The following is a 19,659-nucleotide window of genomic DNA, read 5'->3' on the forward strand; positions in this document are numbered from 1 at the left end:
GTATCGGATCGGAAGTGCAAAAAGCTGGATCGGGACATCCCTACTGAATTTCCCTCTGAATAGGTTCCATCTACTGTATACGTAACATAAAATGCTATCTTCCTTATGATATAAAGAAAAATGCAAATCATATTTTGAATAATTTCATTTTAATGCATCAATTTGGGGAATTTTGAGAACCAAAATATGACATATCAATTACTGACCAATTTCTTACAAACTGCTGGTACTGATACAAATGTTGACATACTAAATAAGGTTGAAGAGTTTAAGCATTCAAGAAAAAATGAAAACAATGACTAAAACACAGCGCTGATCCTTTAAAATATTAGTTTATTATAACCAGTGTTGGGCAAGTTACTCTAAAAAAGTAACTAGTTAAAGTACTAGTTACTTCTCCCAGAAAGTAACCAAAGTAGTAACTGAGTTACAAATTCTAAAAGTAACTAGTTACTTTGGAAAGTAACTATTGCGTTACTTTCAAATAATTTTTAAATACTGATGTGTCAAATAATTTGGACCCCGTCTCAATCCCTCTTTGATGGAACTTAAAATCCATTTGCGTGTTCAATTATTTATGATAAATCTGAGTATTATAATGAAATGCATACTCAATACATTGCAAACAGAAATCCACAGGTCACAAATCTAAACCATTTTATTGAAGATATTATAATTACTATGCTTATAGAGTGGATTGATAAAAATAACACAATATATCTTTTGGAACTTTTGATATTTATTGCACCTCAACGGGTCACAACTAAGCCAAATTAAATTATGCTTGTTAATTTATCAGATTATTGAGAGCTTTGTAAATGAAGAGGAGGATCTTGAAGTGGATATGCTGCTTTATTGGGAGCCAGTGAAAGTGTTGCAGGATGGGTGTAACGCATTTCTTTGAGTAACTTACACTTTGACTTCTAAAGAAGTCTCTTATGTCCACTTTTCTTTTTTTAGACATCCTGGCACGCACGCACACATACGCGCGCGCACATGGACACCGATTCAAACGTTAATGTAAATGAAACCTCTGATATTACAATCCTTCTAGCTGGCGTGAACCAGGCAGAACAAACTCCCAACTTACAGTAGCGGACTCCTGTAGGACTCCTGACCGCAGACTAGCAGACCGTCGGTGTGCAAGCAAGACGTAGTGACAGCGGGGACGGCCAATCACACAAGAAACGGCAGAGCCAATCGAGGAGCTTGTGGGCGGTCTAAACTAAGGGAAACAGGCTTCAGCTTGTGTGGCCGTCTTCCGCTTGGTCCCAGCGCTTGACGCGTCTCTGTTTACTATAGAGTAACATTTTTTTCTGCCTTCAATGTAGTAACGTGACACATTTTTGGCAGTAACGATAACGGCGTTATAATAATGAGATAAGTAATCAATTAGATTACTCGTTACTGAAAAAAGTAACGGCGTTACTAACGCCATTACTTATAACGCTGTTATTCCCATCACTGATTATAACTATTATCATTTATATAAGTGGGTGACTATTCCTCAGCCTTCCTTGGTGTTTTGGTTTTTACTAAAGCCCCGTTCACATACGTCGCCACTCGCCCATCTCTGAGCGACAACTGTCAATGAATGTGAATGTGTTCTAACGGAATGTGGCCAGGACAGGCGATGCGATGTACGGAGATAAAATAACTTTAACTTTCTGCGATGCGAGTGAGTACCAAGCGAGTACCAATCAGAATGTAGAATAGAGATGATTGACAGTTGACGTCAACAGAGAGTTCCACAGAGAGTTGCCGCTTGAACTAGCCACCGGCGGAAGTGAATGTTTTTTTGCCAGCGAGTAGAATTCAGCGAGAATGCGAGGGGTGACGGGCGAGTAGCGACGTATGTGAACGGGGCTATACGCGCACGCAATGTCAAACTTGCCAGCTGAGGGGGGTCGGCGCGGGGGACCCCTTGCCATGGCAACGGGGGAAAACAGAACGTTGATGAGCCAAACCAGCCGCAAGGATTTCCCCTTATAATAAGCGCTGCTGCCCTCCTGTTAGGCCTATTAGAGCCGCTAGTTAAGTCCATTTGCCTTGATAAATTAATTTTGGTCGAACATCGAGACTATGGCGGCCTAAATTAGACGATGGCGTCCGAAATTAGACTATGGCGGTGTGCCATAGTCTCGTCAATGTGTGGGAAACACCACTTCTCGTTTGTCTTGTTGTTGTCGTCAGAGCCCTGCTTCGCTTGTGTTCGCACATGTACGTCTGGCGTCAAGCGCACCCTCGCGTGGACTGGCGGGGAATTTCGGGTTCAAGACGCAATTAATTTATTTTAAATTGAGTAATTTCTTATCAATGATAATCGTTTAATTGTTTGCATCCCTAACTGCTTCACATCTGTGGTACATGGAGTCGAACAACTTCTGGCACCGGTCAACGGGTATTGCAGCCCAGGGCAATTGTACTACGTTCCACAATTCCTCTGCATTTCTTGGTTTTGCCTGATGAAGGCATTTTTTATGTCAGCCCACAAGTTTTCTATGGGATAAAGGTCCAGGGATTGTGCTGGCCACTCCATTACTTGAATTCTGTTTGTCTGGAACAATGATTTTGCTCACCATTTCCTTTCAGTATACGGCAACATGACTTCTTCCAGTATTCTGATGTACACAAACTGATCCATGATCCCTGGTATGCGATAAATAGGACCAAACCATAGTACGAGAAACATCCCCATATCATGATGCTTGCACCACCATGCTTCACCGTCTTCACTGTGTACTGTGGCTTGAATTCAGTGTTTGCAGGACGTCTGACAAACTGTGGCCCTTAGACCCAAAAAGAACAATCTTCCTCTCATCAGTCCACAAAATATTACACCATTTCTTTTTAGGCCAGTCAATGTGTTCTTGGCAAATTGTAACCGCTTCAGCGCATGTATTTTTTTTTTTAACAATGGGACTTTGCAGGGGCTTCTTGCTGGTAGCTCGGCTTCACATAGACATTGTCTGATTGTTACAGTACTCACAGGCAATCTTAGATCTTCTTTGATCCTCTTCGAGGTGATCATTGGCTGAGCCTTTGCCATTTTGGTTATTCTCGGATCCATTTGAATAGTCGTTTTTCTTCCTCGCCTTTCTGGTTTTGGCTGCCATTTTAAAGCATTTGATATCATTTTAGCTGAACAGCATTCATCATCATTCATCAACGTCATTTTCTGCACTTCTTTATAGGTTTTCCCCTCTTTTATTAATTTTTTATTAATTTATTTGATTTTGCTGAAAAGAGTTGAAAATATGCTTTATGTTACCAAACAAAAGAATCTGAACTTTCAGGTCAATATCTCAAACGGTTTGCCCGTGGCGTCGATTTGAATTTCAAGTGCCACACCCTTTTTGAGAATTTCACAATTAATTTTTTGGCATTTTTGGAGGCCCATGACTTCTGTTCTAATAGTGATAGAAGGATGGAAATTGGTCTGTTAGTTCAATGTAGTTACACATTTCCGAAGGCAGAATCGACATTCCTTACTGTTTGGGTGAGAGGTGGTTCACCAAAATCCAAATTTTTTTTTGATGGCGAAAATTATTTTTTACTTTTTGGGTGCCCCTAGCACCAAGATTAATGATCATATTTATTGTAAGCAGGATTATTTGTTATATTTGGGAACTTTGCTCTTGCCAAAATGAATTTGAAGCGTATTGTACCACTAGTGGGGGTTTTATGGGGGTCCAAAAACCCTTTCGGGCAGAGGTGACTCTTTTGGAACCCCGTATTTGGACCCCCAAATGACCATGTGGTTGGTAATTTGGGGGTATAAAGCAATGATGCAAATCGTGTTCCACTGATCGTTCCGGCCGAGGCGTAACGTCTCTCCAATTCGTACGTTTCCTCGTGTTTTTTAATCTTCTTCTGCACCAACAAAGAAGAATGTTATGTTCTTGATGTTTTCTTTTGCCCATTGAAACATCTCTATTGGCGTCAGAATATGGTTTGCATCAGTGGCCTGCAGACTTGCTCATGCTGCAAGTCTCTTGTCGCAGGCGGGTCTCTTTCATTGGAGATAAGGGGTTTATTTGTGATTTTCAGGAAATTAATGGCCAGCAGTCTTAATATTTAATTGTTTGCCATCACTGAATACTAAGTTACATCCACTATTTTCATGCTTTATCATCTCTAAATTCTCCCTGATCTTCATTCCAGACCTCTGGAAAGAATGTCCAAAATAGTGCATTATAAAGAATAAAATTCATATGATGGAGCTTCAAAGTCTAAGGTTTTATTTAATTAAAAGAAAGAACAAATATGTATCTTTATCTGGTATAAATCCCATTAGAATCATCAAGTGCCCACATGGTCATTTGGGGGTCCAAATATGGGGTTCCAAAAGAGTCAGCTCTGCCCAAAAGGGTTTTTGGACCCCCATAAAACCCCCACCAGTTGTACCATACCCTTAAAATTCCTTTTGGCAAGAGCAAAGTTCCCAAATATAACAAATAATCCTGTTCAGAATAAATATGATCATTAATCGTGGTGCTAGGGGCACCCAAAAAGTGAAAATCACACATGCCGTCACAATTTTTTAGGACTTTGGTGACCCACCTCTCACCCAAACAGTAAGGAATGTGGATTCTCAGAATTGTGTACTACAAACTACAATGAACTAACAGACCAATTTTCAGCCTTCTATCACTATTGGAACAGAAGTTATTGGCCTCCAAAAATGCCAACAAATGAAATGTGTCAAAAAGGGGCGTGGCACCCAAAATTCAAATGGACGCCACGGGCAAACTGTTTGAGATATTGACCTGAAACTTCAGATTCCCTTTGTTTGTTTTGGCATATTTTCACTGCTTTTCAGCAAAATCTGAGAGGTGTCATGTACATGGACCCGATATTGGCCATTTTCACATCGCTTCTCCGTCTCCAAGCGGGGACTCCGCATCCATCGCGGCCTAGATCATTTCTTGTGCGCGCTGCTTTAATCCCACATCCAAGTAATGATCTTTATAACGTGGATCAAGCACAGTCCCGAGGAAGTGCAGAGGATCTGAATAGATCTCAGCGAAACGTCCACACCGCAGACATGTTGGCGCTTATCCAGACAAGCGTGCGCTGGCCGCAGTTTTTGTTTGCGTCATCACAACTTTCTGTTTCAGCCGTGTTGTTCGGTGATAAAAGTATTTCAGTGGCCGAATATTCGGTGCATCCCTAGTATCTTTGATGATGACTGGTTCATTGGAAACATTGTTGAACGTTCAAATGAACATGGTGATGTTTTTGTGAAATTCATGAAGCGTGTCAACAACATCCTCACGTGGCCATCGGACCAACAGATCCCCTGTTGGGTGCCATTCCAACATATCATTTGTTGTGTCAGTGTGCCAGACATCTATGGACGCAGTGCTCGACAATTTCTTGGATAATAGATAATAGTGTCTTTAACTATTATCCAAGAAATTGTGGAAGCAGTGACATAATTTTGCCATGGTCCTTTTGGTCAAGTTTTTCAAGAATTTCTTTATTTAAATCCCAACACAAATCTTAAAAAATAACCTAAATTGTTGAAAAGAACAAACATAAATTGCTCGTCATTCATCTCTGTATGCTGTGGGGGAAAAAAACATTAGGCTACACAAATAGACAGAGACAGAATCTTTTTGCCTCGAGCATTTTTTGTAATGTAGTTACTCGAGTAATTTGAGTAATCGTTTCAGCCCTACTACTGACTATGGTCAGAATGAGAGAGAAATTATCAAGAGCACACAGCCCTTAAGGACTTTGAGCTGGGAACTAAATATAATAAATACATAACGTTAACTAGCTTTTGTTTTTTTTAATTTTAATTTAAATGTTTCTTGCAACATTTTGCATATCCGTTTAGTATTTGATTCTAGGGGTTTGCGATCAAAATGTCTCAAATCGCTCCGCGATCTGCCTTTACAGAGAGATTGTTAGTATCTTGCTACAGTGCACATACGCCGTCCACACGGAAATGTTTTTTGTAAACGCGGAAGTTTTGCACGTTTGGGCCGTTGTACAGAGGAGCAGAATATCTGCTGCAGCACGATCCAACAGCGTATTAGGGCCACTGTATAAAAAAATCGGAGCCGAGAGAGGGGGACAAAATTCAGAGAAAAAAGTTGCAGATATGCTGCTTCATTACGACGCTAACAAACAACCGGCATTTATGCTAGCTAACATCCCATGAATGTATGTACATTCATCTTTCTAATTAATCCATGCCAACATGTGACAATGCCTCATTAAGGTCCTTGGGGTGACGGCTGTTGATCGTTATTGTTGGTTTTATTTTTATGGGCCAAATTGTCATCTTATGGGTGTTTATTGATCGGGTGGTTAGTCTAAGATGTAGCCGTAGCTTTCACTTGTTGTCAGAGCAAAAGGCAAACATCCGGTCAAGCAACATGTTTACTTTCTCTATGACGGCTATAATAAAGTAGCACATTTTTCTACTTTAATAGCAAAACTGCTACATTATAAATTTGCGACTTTTTTCTCTGAATATTGCGCACCTCTCATGGCTCCGTTTTTTTTTTTTTTTTTAAACAGTGGCCCTAATACGCCGTTGCACCTCTGCCACTAAGCTGAGGGATTACGGACAGCTTGTACACAGCGCACAAGTACAATGGTCTGTTAATTTTTCAGTTTTGTTACCTTGTAGGGCTATATTTTTTTAAATTTAGTAAATTAGTTTAATTGTACTGTTCAGTAACTTGCAAAATAGTCTTAAGGCTCGGTTATGCTTCCGCGTAGTGATCACGCAATGGCCACGCAATGGCCACGCAGTTGCTGGGAGACCGTGATGGTTCTGCGTTGGGTTTACATGTCGAAATGCAATTCAATGCCACACCGGTAAAGGGCGCTATGTTTTTTGTAAAGACTGACCGTCTGACCGAGACTCTTGATGTATATCGTCGTTCCCTCGTTATAGCCTATTTGTTTACTTTCCGGCTTTAAACATCCATTAAAACAGATCAAGCACTGGAAAATCTAAAAACCGACTTGGCCTCTTACAACTGGTCATTTATTTATGAGGAGTCGGATGTAAACACAGCATATAACGCTTTTATGAACATACTTATTGCTCTCTATGACAAGAATTGTCCAATTAGGAAATGCAGAAAGAAAAGGGGATCAAATACTCCTTGGATAACAAAAGGATTAGTAAATTCTTGCAAAAAGAAAAACAATTTACACAAAAATTTCCTTAAGTCCAGGACTACTGAGGCCGAACTGAAGTACAAAAAATACAAAAATAAATTAACAAGTATTCTTAGAGGATGCAAAAAAGATTACTATGCAAAGTTACTTCATAGTAAGAAAAATAATATCCAGGGTATTTGGAAGGTACTGAATAATATCATTGGGAGCAGTGCAAGTGGCCCATGTTATCCAGAGTATTTTATAGAGAATGACAAGGAAATCAATCATAAAAAAGACATTGCAGAAAAATGTAATCATTTTTTTTGTGAATATTGGACCTGAGCTAGCGGCAAAAATTCCAGCTGACAGGGAAACCGTGTACCCTTTGTTTGAGAAGAATCCAAATTCTATGTTTCTTACTCCCACCGATGAGAATGAAGTATTGTCAACCATAAAAAAAATGTAACAACAAAACTTCACAGGATGTTCATGATATGGACATGAAAACAATTAGAAATATTTCTGAAGCAATTGTCAAACCACTAACCCATATCTGCAACCTGTCATTTAAATATGGACAATTTCCCACTAAAATGAAAATAGCCAAAGTAATTCCTCTATTCAAATCAGGCGATAAACATTCCTTCACAAACTACCGTCCTGTCTCCCTTTTACCCCAGCTTTCAAAAATACTGGAAAAATTATTCAACTCAAGACTGGTGGATTTTATCGAAAAAAACAATTTGTTGTCAAACAGCCAATATGGCTTTAGACAAGGGCGATCAACATCACTAGCTCTAATTGAACTTGTTGAAGAAATCACAAACTGTATAGAAAAAAAGAAATTTACTATTGGCATTTTAATTGATTTACAAAAGGCGTTCGACACAATTGATCATCATATTTTATTACATAAATTGGACAACTATGGTATTAGAGGAATAACACAAAACTGGTTGGAGAGCTACTTGGGAGATAGGCAGCAGTTTGTACAGTTTGACCAATACAAATCTTCATGCAGTAAGATCATGTGTGGGGTACTTCAAGGTTCAATCCTTGGGCCAACATTGTTTTTACTCTATATTAATGAAATTTGTAAAGTATCCAAACTAATGAAATGTATTGTATTTGTGGATGACACTACTATCCTTTGCTCGGGTGGGGATTTGGAGAATCTTCTCAATCAAATAAGTCAAGAAATGTATAAATTTAAAAAATGGTTTGATATGAATAAATTATCACTTAACTTAAAAAAGACTAAACTTATGCTGTTTGGAAAGCGGAATACAGACATGACAGTACAAATAACAATTAATGATACAATTATTGGAAGAGTACAGCAAAATGTGTTTTTAGGAGTAATTATTGAGGAAAAGCTGTCTTGGCAACCCCATATAAATTATTTGAGATCCAAAATAGCCAAAAAGTGTGTTGGTGTGATGAAAAGATGTAGTCCAATGCTAAATCAAAATGCCTTATTTATCTTGTATCACTCTTTTATAATGTCTTACCTGAATTACTGTATTGAAGTTTGGGGGAACTGCTATAAAACAAATCTGTTACCTTTAGTTACTCTCCAAAAAAGAGCTATCAGAATTGTTCATAAAGTAAAATATAATGATCACACCCATCCACTGTTTTATATCACATTTAACTTAAAATTACATGACTTAGTAAACTATAAAACAGCTCAGCTTATGTACAAAGCATCAAAAAACTCTCTTCCTGATCACATCCAGAATCTTTTTCAAGATCGAGATGCTCATCACACACATAATCTCAGAGGAATCAACAAACTATATCAACCAAAAGTAAGGACAACCCTTAAATCTATGTGCATTTCAGTTAAAGGAGTCATATTGTGGAACAGCCTAAGTGAAGAAATAAAAACATGTACAAATCTTAGTCAAGTTAAAAAAATGTTTAAAAGATACATGAGTAAGTATCAGGAAGAGATTTGAGAGCGTGATGCCCTCATAAACAGGCACATGCACACTGCATGTGTATGGGTCTGGGTATGTGTGATAGACCAATTTGATAACTGTATTCATAATGTAGAACTATTGTATTTATTACTTTGTATTTGTGTGTAGTGGATTACATATGTACATTTAACTGTACAGGTACAAATGAATGAATATTGTAAATATAAATGTATGCGCAATTGTGAACAGTGAGCCAGTGGAGTTACACACTTGAGTTCTGTTTAGTGTTTATCATGTATTTTCATGGGGCAGAGGGGTGTATGGTCAGAGTGTTTGGGGCCTGTCTTTGTCTTGTGTTTCTGTTTATTGTATGTTTTGTATAGTGTGGTGTGAGTGGGGGTTTGGAATCGAATAAGCGCAAGCTTCTTCCATCTCCCTTTCAAGTGACATGATTGTAATTGACTGTGAATGTTATTCCTTTTTTTCCTTGAAATAAACAAACAAACAAACAAACAAATTTTTGCCTTATCGCCCACCCCTATTTGATTCCTTTATTTTTTATACAGAATCCCAAAGTGAATATGCACAAAATGAGCCATGCTGTGTCTTGTATCTTACTGTTGGGTCAATAGGTTCTATTTGTACACTTTGAGTTAGGCTAATACATTGAGAACCACTGCTAAACGCTATTAAAACATGTTTTTGCTGTATGGTAATGATGCTGAATGGGCCAAGCAAAAAATTGCCGTGTATGCGGTAGTGTTGTCACGATACCAACATTTTGGTACCGGTACCGGTACCAACATGTGTTTCGGTACTTTTCGATACTTTTTCAAATAAAAAGTGAACGCAAAAAATGTCATTACTGACTTTATTTTAATAGAAAATCTTAGAACAATAACATTAAACATAAAATAAAATACCCCAACGACAAGCTTTTCTAATGCACACAATTTTAAAAATGTTAAAATATAAATACAATAATATAATATAAAATATAATAATATAAATAAACTAGCTCAATTTTTTTTCTTCCAGAGCTACTTTTGTTAAGAGTGAAGGGGGGTGGCGCTTTTTTTTAGCACTGAATGTGGCTTTTTTTCCTGAGTAAATGACCTGTCGTTCCCTGAGCTCAGTGTGCAGGTCTGGGTGCTTGTCCTTTAAGTCGGAGGTGTTTCCGCCGTTAGCCATGCATGTTTTTAAACACCGTTTACACAGTGGTGCATCGGCGTTAACTGCCTCGCCTTGCGCATTTGTTTTAAGCTAAAGTACTGCCATATCGCACTTCGCGGCGCTGGTTTGTCCGCAAGTTGCGGCGTGGTGACGGTTGCAGCAGCCATTCTCCTCTCCGTGCTTCGCTCGCGCTCGCTCTCTCACGCGCTCTCTCCAAGCTTTCCTCCTGCTCCGTTTGTTGCTCCAGTCCACGCTGCTTGCCAACTTGCTAGCTGTTTCCTCCGGCTTGCTTTATTTTTTCTTTTTATCTCCCAAAGCTGGGGCTCGCTCCTTGTCCTCTCAGCTGTAGTTACAACGCGGTGACGTCACGTGGCGAGTTGTACCGGTCCCATCCAAATGCAATATAGTACCGTACCAAATTAGTACCGTATACCGTGCAACCCTAGTATGCGGCAATATTTTGGTTGGCATAAATTAAAAACGCACCTTGAATTTTTACACATTTTATTAAAAAAAGCACTGCAAACCATTATAACGAAAGAAAAGCTCAACATAGAAAGCTGCACACACTTGTTTGGATTATGCTTATCTTATGTTATTTGTGGCTTCTAGCTGCTTTTGTCTATGAAATATGGATATTCTTTTGGGTAGTGTCTATGGGCATTCTTTTTTTTTTGCCAGGAATGGTCCTTTCCTCTCCCTGCCCTAAATATGTGTATAAAGTGTACTTCTTCTGTGCCATTTATGTATTTAACTTTCTCTATCACTACAGTAACTTTTTGACTGTCCTTTTCTGATTTGAACTCCTCCGTGTGTCCCGTTTGGGCAAACACAACAACTCACGGCCAAGCGTAAATCAGGCTTTCCGATTGGCTGTAAAAGCCGCTACGGGAGCCAATACGAGTGTCCGATGCATAAACATAACTATACGTCACTAGCAAGATGGTGGATAAGAAGTTGATCGATATACATAAACAAAACGGAGAAATGCGCCACGGAGACGAGGAGAAATCTAGTCACAAATTTTACTACTTTACGCATTCGTTTTGTTGTCAGAAATAAATTGCTTACATGGAGAAGCAGGGTACCGTTGTTTAGCCCTGTTTCTCTAGTTTAAGAGGGAAAAAAACGCATGATCTTTTGTATATGCTACAATGGGTCTCAGAGGGTTAAAAAATTTATTTTATTTTTATTATTATTTTAATACATTCTGCAGAGAAGGGAGACTAGTGTCGGACACGGTTTGGAATGAAAGTGAGAAAACATGACAGTAACACGGCGAATATCGCTAGTAAATAGATTTTTTTTTTTTTTTTTTTTTAAGACGTTTATGTAGGCGGCTGCCTTAACAGGAAAGCGCTGCGGGAAACCCTGCAGTGCATCAACAGAAAAGTGCAGGACTATTAAGTATTTCACGAAGTATTAAGTTATTTTTTTACACTGTACAATTACAACTTTTTTGTTTAAAGTAAAAATGTCTAAACTACCCTTCATTCAATGATTTTTCATGAGAAAACTGTTGACAGTAGAGACCTAATATTTTGGATTTTTCCTATTAACAATTTATACAGGACATTCTGAGATGGTCAGGTTGGAGGCATTTGATGAAATGACATGGAGTGACCTAGCCCGATTATATGGGTAATTCCGTGTCATTTCATCAAATGCCTCCCACCTGACCATCTCAGAATGTCCTGAAAAAATTCAAGTCCAAAGACATACTTGTTAATAGGACAAATATATATATATATTTATATATATATATATATTAGGGGTGTAACGGTACATGTATTTGTATTGAACCGTTTCGGTACGGGGTGCTCGGTTCGGAACGGAGGCGTACCGAACGAGTTTCCATACGGACATATTAAGTAGAGGACCGCATGTGTGGAGGATGCTGCAGCCGCACATGCAGCTACTTTATGCTAATCAGAGGCACCGGGCTCGACTCGCTGCCTCGGGAACGCTCTCGAACGCTCGCAAAAATCTGTTGTTTGAAGGAGAGCGCCTGTCAATCATCCTCTAGTGGCAGCCCGCCAAGCGCGCAATACTGGGAAGCGGCGCGTCCACTCGCGTTTAAAATCGCCCCTGTGGACACGTACCTTAATGCCGCTAGCGTTGGCAACAAGCCAGATTTGGAGGACCCTCCCGCGACATTAAGGTCTCCCGTTTGGGAACACTTCGGCTTCCCGGTGAGATACAAACAGGGACAAAGAGAGGTTGATAAAACCAAAGCGGTTTGCCGACATTGTTCATGTGAGGTCGGGTATATTTCTGGCAACACGTCAAACCTGTTGACGCATTTGAAACGGCACCACCCCCACGTGAACATCGCTACAACAAGGAGAAAGACAAGCGTAACGTTAGTGCAAACATAGCTCCCCACCGCGTTTAAACAGCCTCTCCCTGCCCTGTTCAATTTTGCACATCAGATGGAGAAAATATTTGTTTTTAAAGAAACAGTCTGTTATTTTTATTTATTTTTAGTCTGAGCCTTATTCATGTTATTTAATCTGAGCAACAACTTGAAACTGTTTAGTGTTGCAACTGTTCAATTTTGCATATCAGATGGAGAAAATATATTTTTTAAAGAAACAGTCTGTTATTTTTATTTTTTAAATCAATATTTTAAATACTTGTATTTATATTTTTGAGCAGCATTCTAGCTCCAGTGCATGTTCCTACTGTTAAAAGCACAAAAGTAATAAACAACTAGCAAATTTATATTTTGCATTTTGTTTTCTTACTGTACCGAAAATGAACCGAACCGTGACCTCAAAACCGAGGTACGTACCGAACCGAGATTTTTGTGTACCGTTACACCCCTAATATATATATATATTATGCAGGGAGACCGTATGATTTATAATCATGTAATTAGAGATTAATTGACTAGGGTTTATTAACACAAAAATGAAGTGTGTAATCTGTGACACAATAGTATTGTTTAACAAAATGTGCCTCCAGCATGTTTTAGTGACATTTTACGTTTTAAGTATATTTTGATGATTATCAGGATAATATTATGAATCACAATTATTCTGGTCAGGATTTTCATGACATTTTCATATCATCCCATGCCTAACCACTCTCATTGACTCAGAAGATCTTGGACTTTACTTTAGACTATGGTCTCTACAAAAGAAGGTGAATCGTTTATACAAGATCAAGCAGGGCTAAGAGGGGAATAGGGATTTAATATCACTAAAGTAATGAGAACTATACCGTTTCTAGATGTAAGAGTAGTAATGTGTGTAATAGCTTGACCCAAGAGGGAAAACTGTGCTCCACAAATTATACAAACCACCTATGTCAACATATTTATGAATACTACAGTAGACAGCTGAAATTGCTCAATGCTGCTATGTTGAAATTGAGGGCTTGTCCTTTAGCATGTGACCTGCACATGACTGAGGCTGCTTCAGCACTAGACCATATGACTTAAAACTGAGTCATGCTCTACATCAGGTAGCATTAAAACGTAAAACCAGATACCATACCTGGACGTAAACAACAGATGGCTGATGCTACAGTAGGTTTGCTAGCATACGGCTGTCACAATGCAGACGAAAGTAGAGCCGTCGTTTAGAGCGCAGGATATGTCGATAAGTAACGTGAAATAAGGCGAACCCTTGTAAAGTATTTTGTCATTGTGATTGTATGAACCCAATTAGCTCATTCTAGCTAACGTTAGCTGATGTCGCCGATAATAGAGAAAACGTGTCCTGTATCATTGTTTAACGTTACATCTCGGCGTGAAACATAGCGAACCGAAAGCAGTCACTACAACTACTGCCGCTGGCCCAACAGCTGGCTTCAAGGGTTAATAAGCACTTTGTTGTTTGTTACACATAAATATGGACTGACAAGTGTTTCATCACCAACACTGCACCGATATCCCAGGAAAATAGTCATAGTATCCCAGGCAGACACGGGTGGACGTTAAGCAAAATGTCACCTGGTGTTAGCTGCTAACTTAGTTCAACTGCTAATGTTTAAGTTATTGGAAAATGCTAACTTGACGTTACTTGTTAGCTCATAGCTCACCTTGGCTAGCTGGCAAAATGTAACACATCCTTCCTTCGTATGATACTTACTATTCGGGATTCATTGTTGACTCGTTGTATGTTGTATCCCCTCTCGTCAAACGTCTCCTTTCCCTTTCTGCAGACAAACGGCGGTGTTATGTAAACGGGAGCGGCGGCCAGCACACTCACACTGCTCCCAAAACCACGACCGGCTAGTTGTTTCTCGGTAAAAATCCAAAATGGCGGCAACTTCAACCAGGAAACGGCTAACATCAGCCAGCTGGTTAGCCAAGTCAGCAATAACACAAATACGTTACTTCGTTTTACGGATGCTTTTTAGATTAGACTGTTGACACGTCCCACAGCCGTAATCCTACAGCGAATAAAACGGGATGTAAGTAGATACCGAGATAACCGGCCACAGTCAGTTTCTCTTACTGAGTGTGTCGTTACCGCAACAGCAAACTGTCAGGCATTGGGAGGGATTACGTAATTTAGTGAAACGTGGCAAATAGGAGTCAGACAGTGCCTCGTGTCAAACCACACATTATATACAACATCCGGACAAATATTTCAAAATAAACCTCAGCAAATTGTATTTTGTACAATTAGCTAATGCTGAAAAGCGACAGCGCTAGTATTGTTTCCGGTTTCTGGTGATCAGGGACTGTTCGGTATTTATGGAGTGGGGGGGGGGGGGGGGGGGGGGGTGTTATGTCTTAATATTCTTTGTTGACTGGTGGGTCACCCAACAAAGCTTAGTCTGATGGATCGGGGTTCCTCAGCTTTTGTCATGAAAACAGCAACATTTCAAATATAGTATAAAAATAAATCTCAACAACACAAGTCAAGTTATATTTTTGGCATTTTATTACAGGAGGACAGCGTGAGAGTGAAAGGAGCAAGAGAGAGGGACGACATAAATCTACCACTGAGCTATCAGCGCATTTATAACAGTCAATTAAGACAATTTGGGTGAACTGAGCATTCACGTGTTAACATTAGAACACACAACAGTGAGAACGGATTAAAAGGCTGTGTGACACGTGGAGAGTGACCACCTTTCCTGTTAAACCAGCTGATAATAAAAACATTAAAAAGTAATTGGTCCCTGTGAGAAAATCAGATTCTACAAATTCAGAGCCTAGTGCAAGCAGCCATATTCAAGAGTAGGCTACATGGTGTAGACTGCGTCTACTGATCAGAGATCAGACTGACTGGAGTGTATGCAGACCAGAGGCAGGGCTATTCATGTCCTTAAAAAAACACAGGGCTCATCAATATACATTTTTGAAAAAGATAATAGAAAAGTGTTTAATTTAACCCTTGAAGACCAAGATCCCGGCTAACAGCGTCTTTGAGAGGCTGTAGCAGGCTCAGTCTTTAAGCTCAAGTGAAGTTACTGGTATCATATGAAACCTGAGGAATCACATTATTAGGAATTACATTTTTCTGAGTGAAAACATGGCATGGCAATATTCAAGACGTCTGAGGGAATTACCCACAAATCATAGTGTTGTGATGTTAAACACAGAGTAACCAGGGACGCCTGGAGGAATTTTTACTACTAAGAGGATGGCATGAGTGTTCAGACAGACATATTACATTTACATAGAAACATCAATATAAAAGTGGCAGTCGGGTTCCTTCTGTGTGGAGTTTGCATGTTCTCCCCGTGTGTGCGTGGGTTCTCTCTGGGTTCTCCGGCTTCCTCCCACAGTCCAAAGACATGCAGGATGGGGATAGGTTAATTGGTGACTCTAAATTGCCCATAGGTGTGAATGTGAGTGTGAATGGTTGTTTGTCTCTACATGTCGGCCCTGCGATAGACTGGCGTCCTGTCCAGGGTGTACCCTGCCTTCGCCCAATGACAGCTGGGATCGACTCCAGCCCCCCCGTGACCCTAAATACAGGATAAGCGGTAGAAAATGGATGGATGGATGGATGGAAGTTCCTATCTATCAAAGAGTGAGTTAAAAGGCGCGCAGGTGGCTGAGTGGTTAGAGTGCATGCCATGAAGCTGGGGAACACTCGGCCGTCAAAGAGGGGGAAGAAGGGGGGAGAAGGGGGAAGAAGGGGGGGAGAAGGGGGAAGAAGAAAAAAGGGAGAAAAAGAGAGAAAAAGAGGAAAAAAGGGAGAAAGAAAGGAAAATCTGGCTATCTTTTAATACTTTTCTAGCTGCCTGGACGCAAGTTGGACATTTTTGTGTTTTTGGTGAAACTAGGCCGGGATTCGAACCCACGATCTTTCCATTGCTGCACACTGTAACAAATCTGTAAGAATTGAACTGTTACTTTTAATCTTTTCCTGTATAAAAATAAATGAAATGTAATAGCATGGTGTTTTTTCAAGAGTTCAAGTTAATTAACTTGTAAATAACATACCATTTTACTGTTATTGAATGTTGTCATTGTCATAATAACACATAATGAAAATTGATCACACACACACTTACCATATCTTCATCCTGCAAAAGTTCTCCAGTCTCAGTAGAGGGCAGGGCTGATGTGCCAGGAGCCAGGGCTGATGTTCCAGGAGGTAGGGCTGATGTCCGAGGAGGTAGGGCTGCAGGAAATGTTAAGAAAAATCACAAGATTATGCTCTACACAGGATGACATTAAATGTTATATTACTTACTGTGACCAGGACAGGCACTGGACCTTGACAATCTGTCTCAAGGTCTGGAGACTGAAAAAGCATGGCAAGGAATATACTGACAGTTTAAAAAATTCATATTATTAACAACAGTTCGAATCCCAGCCGGGATCTCTCCTATGTTTCCGATCTATCCACTGCTAATAAATGTCTTTTTTAAATCTTTAAAAAAAAGAGTGAGTTAAAACAATGATATTTGCCCAGAAATAGGATCTCCGTGTCTGTGGCGACATTCCCGCGCTTCAAAATAAGTGATGATTTTTACGTCAGTCAGCAGCGGTTGGTCTGCCCAGGTGGAGCTACTCACAGAACATTGGCTGTGTTCGAAATGCCATACTAACGTCCTACTCGTACTCAATTGTGACGTAAATTTGAGTACGTAGTGCGTTCAGATACAATAGTATGTGAATTTGTGTACGCGAGAAATGCCCGGATGTATACTGCATTGGCAAGAATTTCTGAGTATACAGCGGACCTTGCTAAATCTACTCAACTTCCCCAAAATGCATTGCGGCTCGTCTGACTTCTGAAAAGTTTTGGATAATGGCGGACGACTGCGGTGATTCTGGCGAGGAGCCCGACACAAACCGCGTACACATGTAAGTATACTGTAACATGACTTTTATGTTTCCAGCTGACTTTTAAATCGTATTGATAATGAACGTTACGAATCGAAGGTCCTGCCAGCCGGCTAGCCTACTGACGCTAATTTACCATAGAGGTTAGCGAGCGCAAGCGAAGCGGAAAATGTGCCGTTTTTACCGACGTTAACTAAGAATATAGTGCTTATGTTAAACCGTGGTTATATATTTACTAACGGTGGTTAATAACGCCGTGCACCATTCGTTAAAGGGACGGATGCAGACACCGGGCGCCTCATCCGGTGGAGGGAACGATAAGGAGAAGTTCACCGGCAGGAGGAATGCTGCTCTGAGAGGCTTCACTTAAGAAAATGTGGTGTTAAATGTTATAATTCTCATATGCAGGGCTTAATTGCTACTGTTGCATATTAAGCTACTCAATGATATAAGGTTGAACACCAGCGTATATAGATGGGTGATGTGCTGCTCTCCTGAGATATCTACCTGAAACGTTTTGTTGAACAGCAAGAAATCATCAATGAGCTGTAACACTTTTCTACGTGCTGTTCTTCATATAGGATGTTTATTGAAGAACATTAGATGGAGGGAAGGTGGAGCTGGATGAGCAAAGAAGAAGTGGGAGAACATGAAGCAGAAATACAAGGTGAGTTGGAAGCAGTTTAAAGTATTGAACTCTACAGCATAAAATAAACCAGACGAAGTTGTCTTTCTTATTAATAATCAGGCAAAGTCAGTGCTGGGTAATATCTACAATGTGTTCAAACATCAGAGTCCATTAAGTCTATCCCATGTGGTACAGTATTACAGTACATATTCTAATATATGACTAGTGGTGAATAGTTGATCTAAACAATGATTATGAGAAGTGTTGTTAGTATGAACTGAAGATGTCAGCACTGAGGGAGGAGAGGTCACTGCTGCACACTGGAAGTGTTTGTTGTCATGGATGAGGTGATGGAGCAAAGACCTGCTATTACCCCACTACACCCCATCTCCTCAGCCATGATGCCAACCACTGCAGCAGGGTCTCTCCTCCAGAGCAGGAGGGAAATAGACCTGCAGGCCTAAAACATGAGTCAACAATCATATATATATATTCAGATATTTATTATTTAGATTTGTACACAACCTAATAATTGTAAATCATTAAACAGGAAACATTTGTCTGTAAGAACTACTGTGTGGTATTACTTATAAACTGCACTACTGATAAACACAAATAAAACCTCAACAATAATCATGTTCCTGCAACACAGGGATCTGGACATTTGGAGCAGACACTGCAGCTACGAGCCTCTGAGGATGTCCCAGGACTGCTGGAGTGGCTCGTTGACTTCGTCTCTGTCACCCCCATCACCACCGTGGAACTATGGACATGGAACCCATCTGTTCTGTTAGTAAGCAGTGGACGAGGTTCTCCGTGGAACGCCTTGAAAGACAGAAGTCCTTCCTTAAATCCCCTTCCCGAAGTTGAGGCCCATCGGGGGAACATGAGGATTGACCTGCAGTACGGCCGTCTGGCACCAACCTGTAACAGAAAACATCAGATATTACATTTATTCTGAATGTTTTCCTATTCATTTGTTGATAAACTACTTATTTATTCTTATCATACACGTATTGCAACCTGTATATATAACATGGATTATTTGTCTAATAAATTATTCACTAATATCCCACTTGCTTGTACTTGTTTATTTTTATCACACCAAACTATTAAAACCACTTATATTAGCCTACATGTAGCCTACATTTGTTTATGCATGCATATGCACATCTATTGATAATCAAATAATAAAGGAACGTATTTAAACCAGATAAGTCATATTACTTACTTCAGAGGGAAATCCAAATAACATGTACATGTACTCCGACGGGCCGATTGCCTGCGTCGTCTCCGCGGTGAAGATGCTGGTGTTCCGTGGTCAGAGGTATAATACGATCTATGAACGGACGATTAATGATCGATAAAAGCTGCTTAACAGTCGCGATCGATGGCGAGTGAAGGCAGCTACTCAGGTAAGAGGAAGAAAGAGGGAAAGCGTGGGAGCGCGCATATATAATAAACTGTAGAAAACATTTGACAGTTGTAATTTGACTTAAAAAATATTTAGAAATATTAAATTAACTGTAATAATCATGCTTTAT

The 19,659-nt window shown here is 39.8% G+C and overlaps 1 protein-coding gene and 1 long non-coding RNA gene across 2 annotated transcripts in view; one reads left to right on the forward strand and one right to left on the reverse strand.

Annotated features, from left to right (window-relative positions):
* Positions 1-14,733, reverse strand: part of LOC311021224 (ras-related protein ORAB-1-like) — a 39,831-nt gene extending 25,098 nt beyond the window's left edge. The window contains exon 1 of the mRNA XM_084021678.1: positions 14,324-14,733. Within this exon, the coding sequence (XP_083877804.1) occupies positions 14,324-14,337 (14 nt within the window). The 5' untranslated portion in view covers positions 14,338-14,733. The remainder of the gene's footprint in view (positions 1-14,323) is intronic.
* A 2,519-nt stretch (positions 14,734-17,252) lies between these two features.
* LOC311021230 lies at positions 17,253-19,184 on the forward strand. Its single transcript, XR_014597994.1, has 4 exons — positions 17,253-17,508; positions 17,762-17,866; positions 18,069-18,154; positions 18,768-19,184. It is a non-coding gene; the product is annotated as an uncharacterized lncRNA (long non-coding RNA).
* The last annotated feature ends 475 nt before the right edge of the window (positions 19,185-19,659 follow it).

Source organism: Eutrigla gurnardus, assembly GCF_963514095.1.
Source record: "Eutrigla gurnardus genome assembly, chromosome: 11".
NCBI classification, from domain to species: domain Eukaryota; kingdom Metazoa; phylum Chordata; class Actinopteri; order Perciformes; family Triglidae; genus Eutrigla; species Eutrigla gurnardus.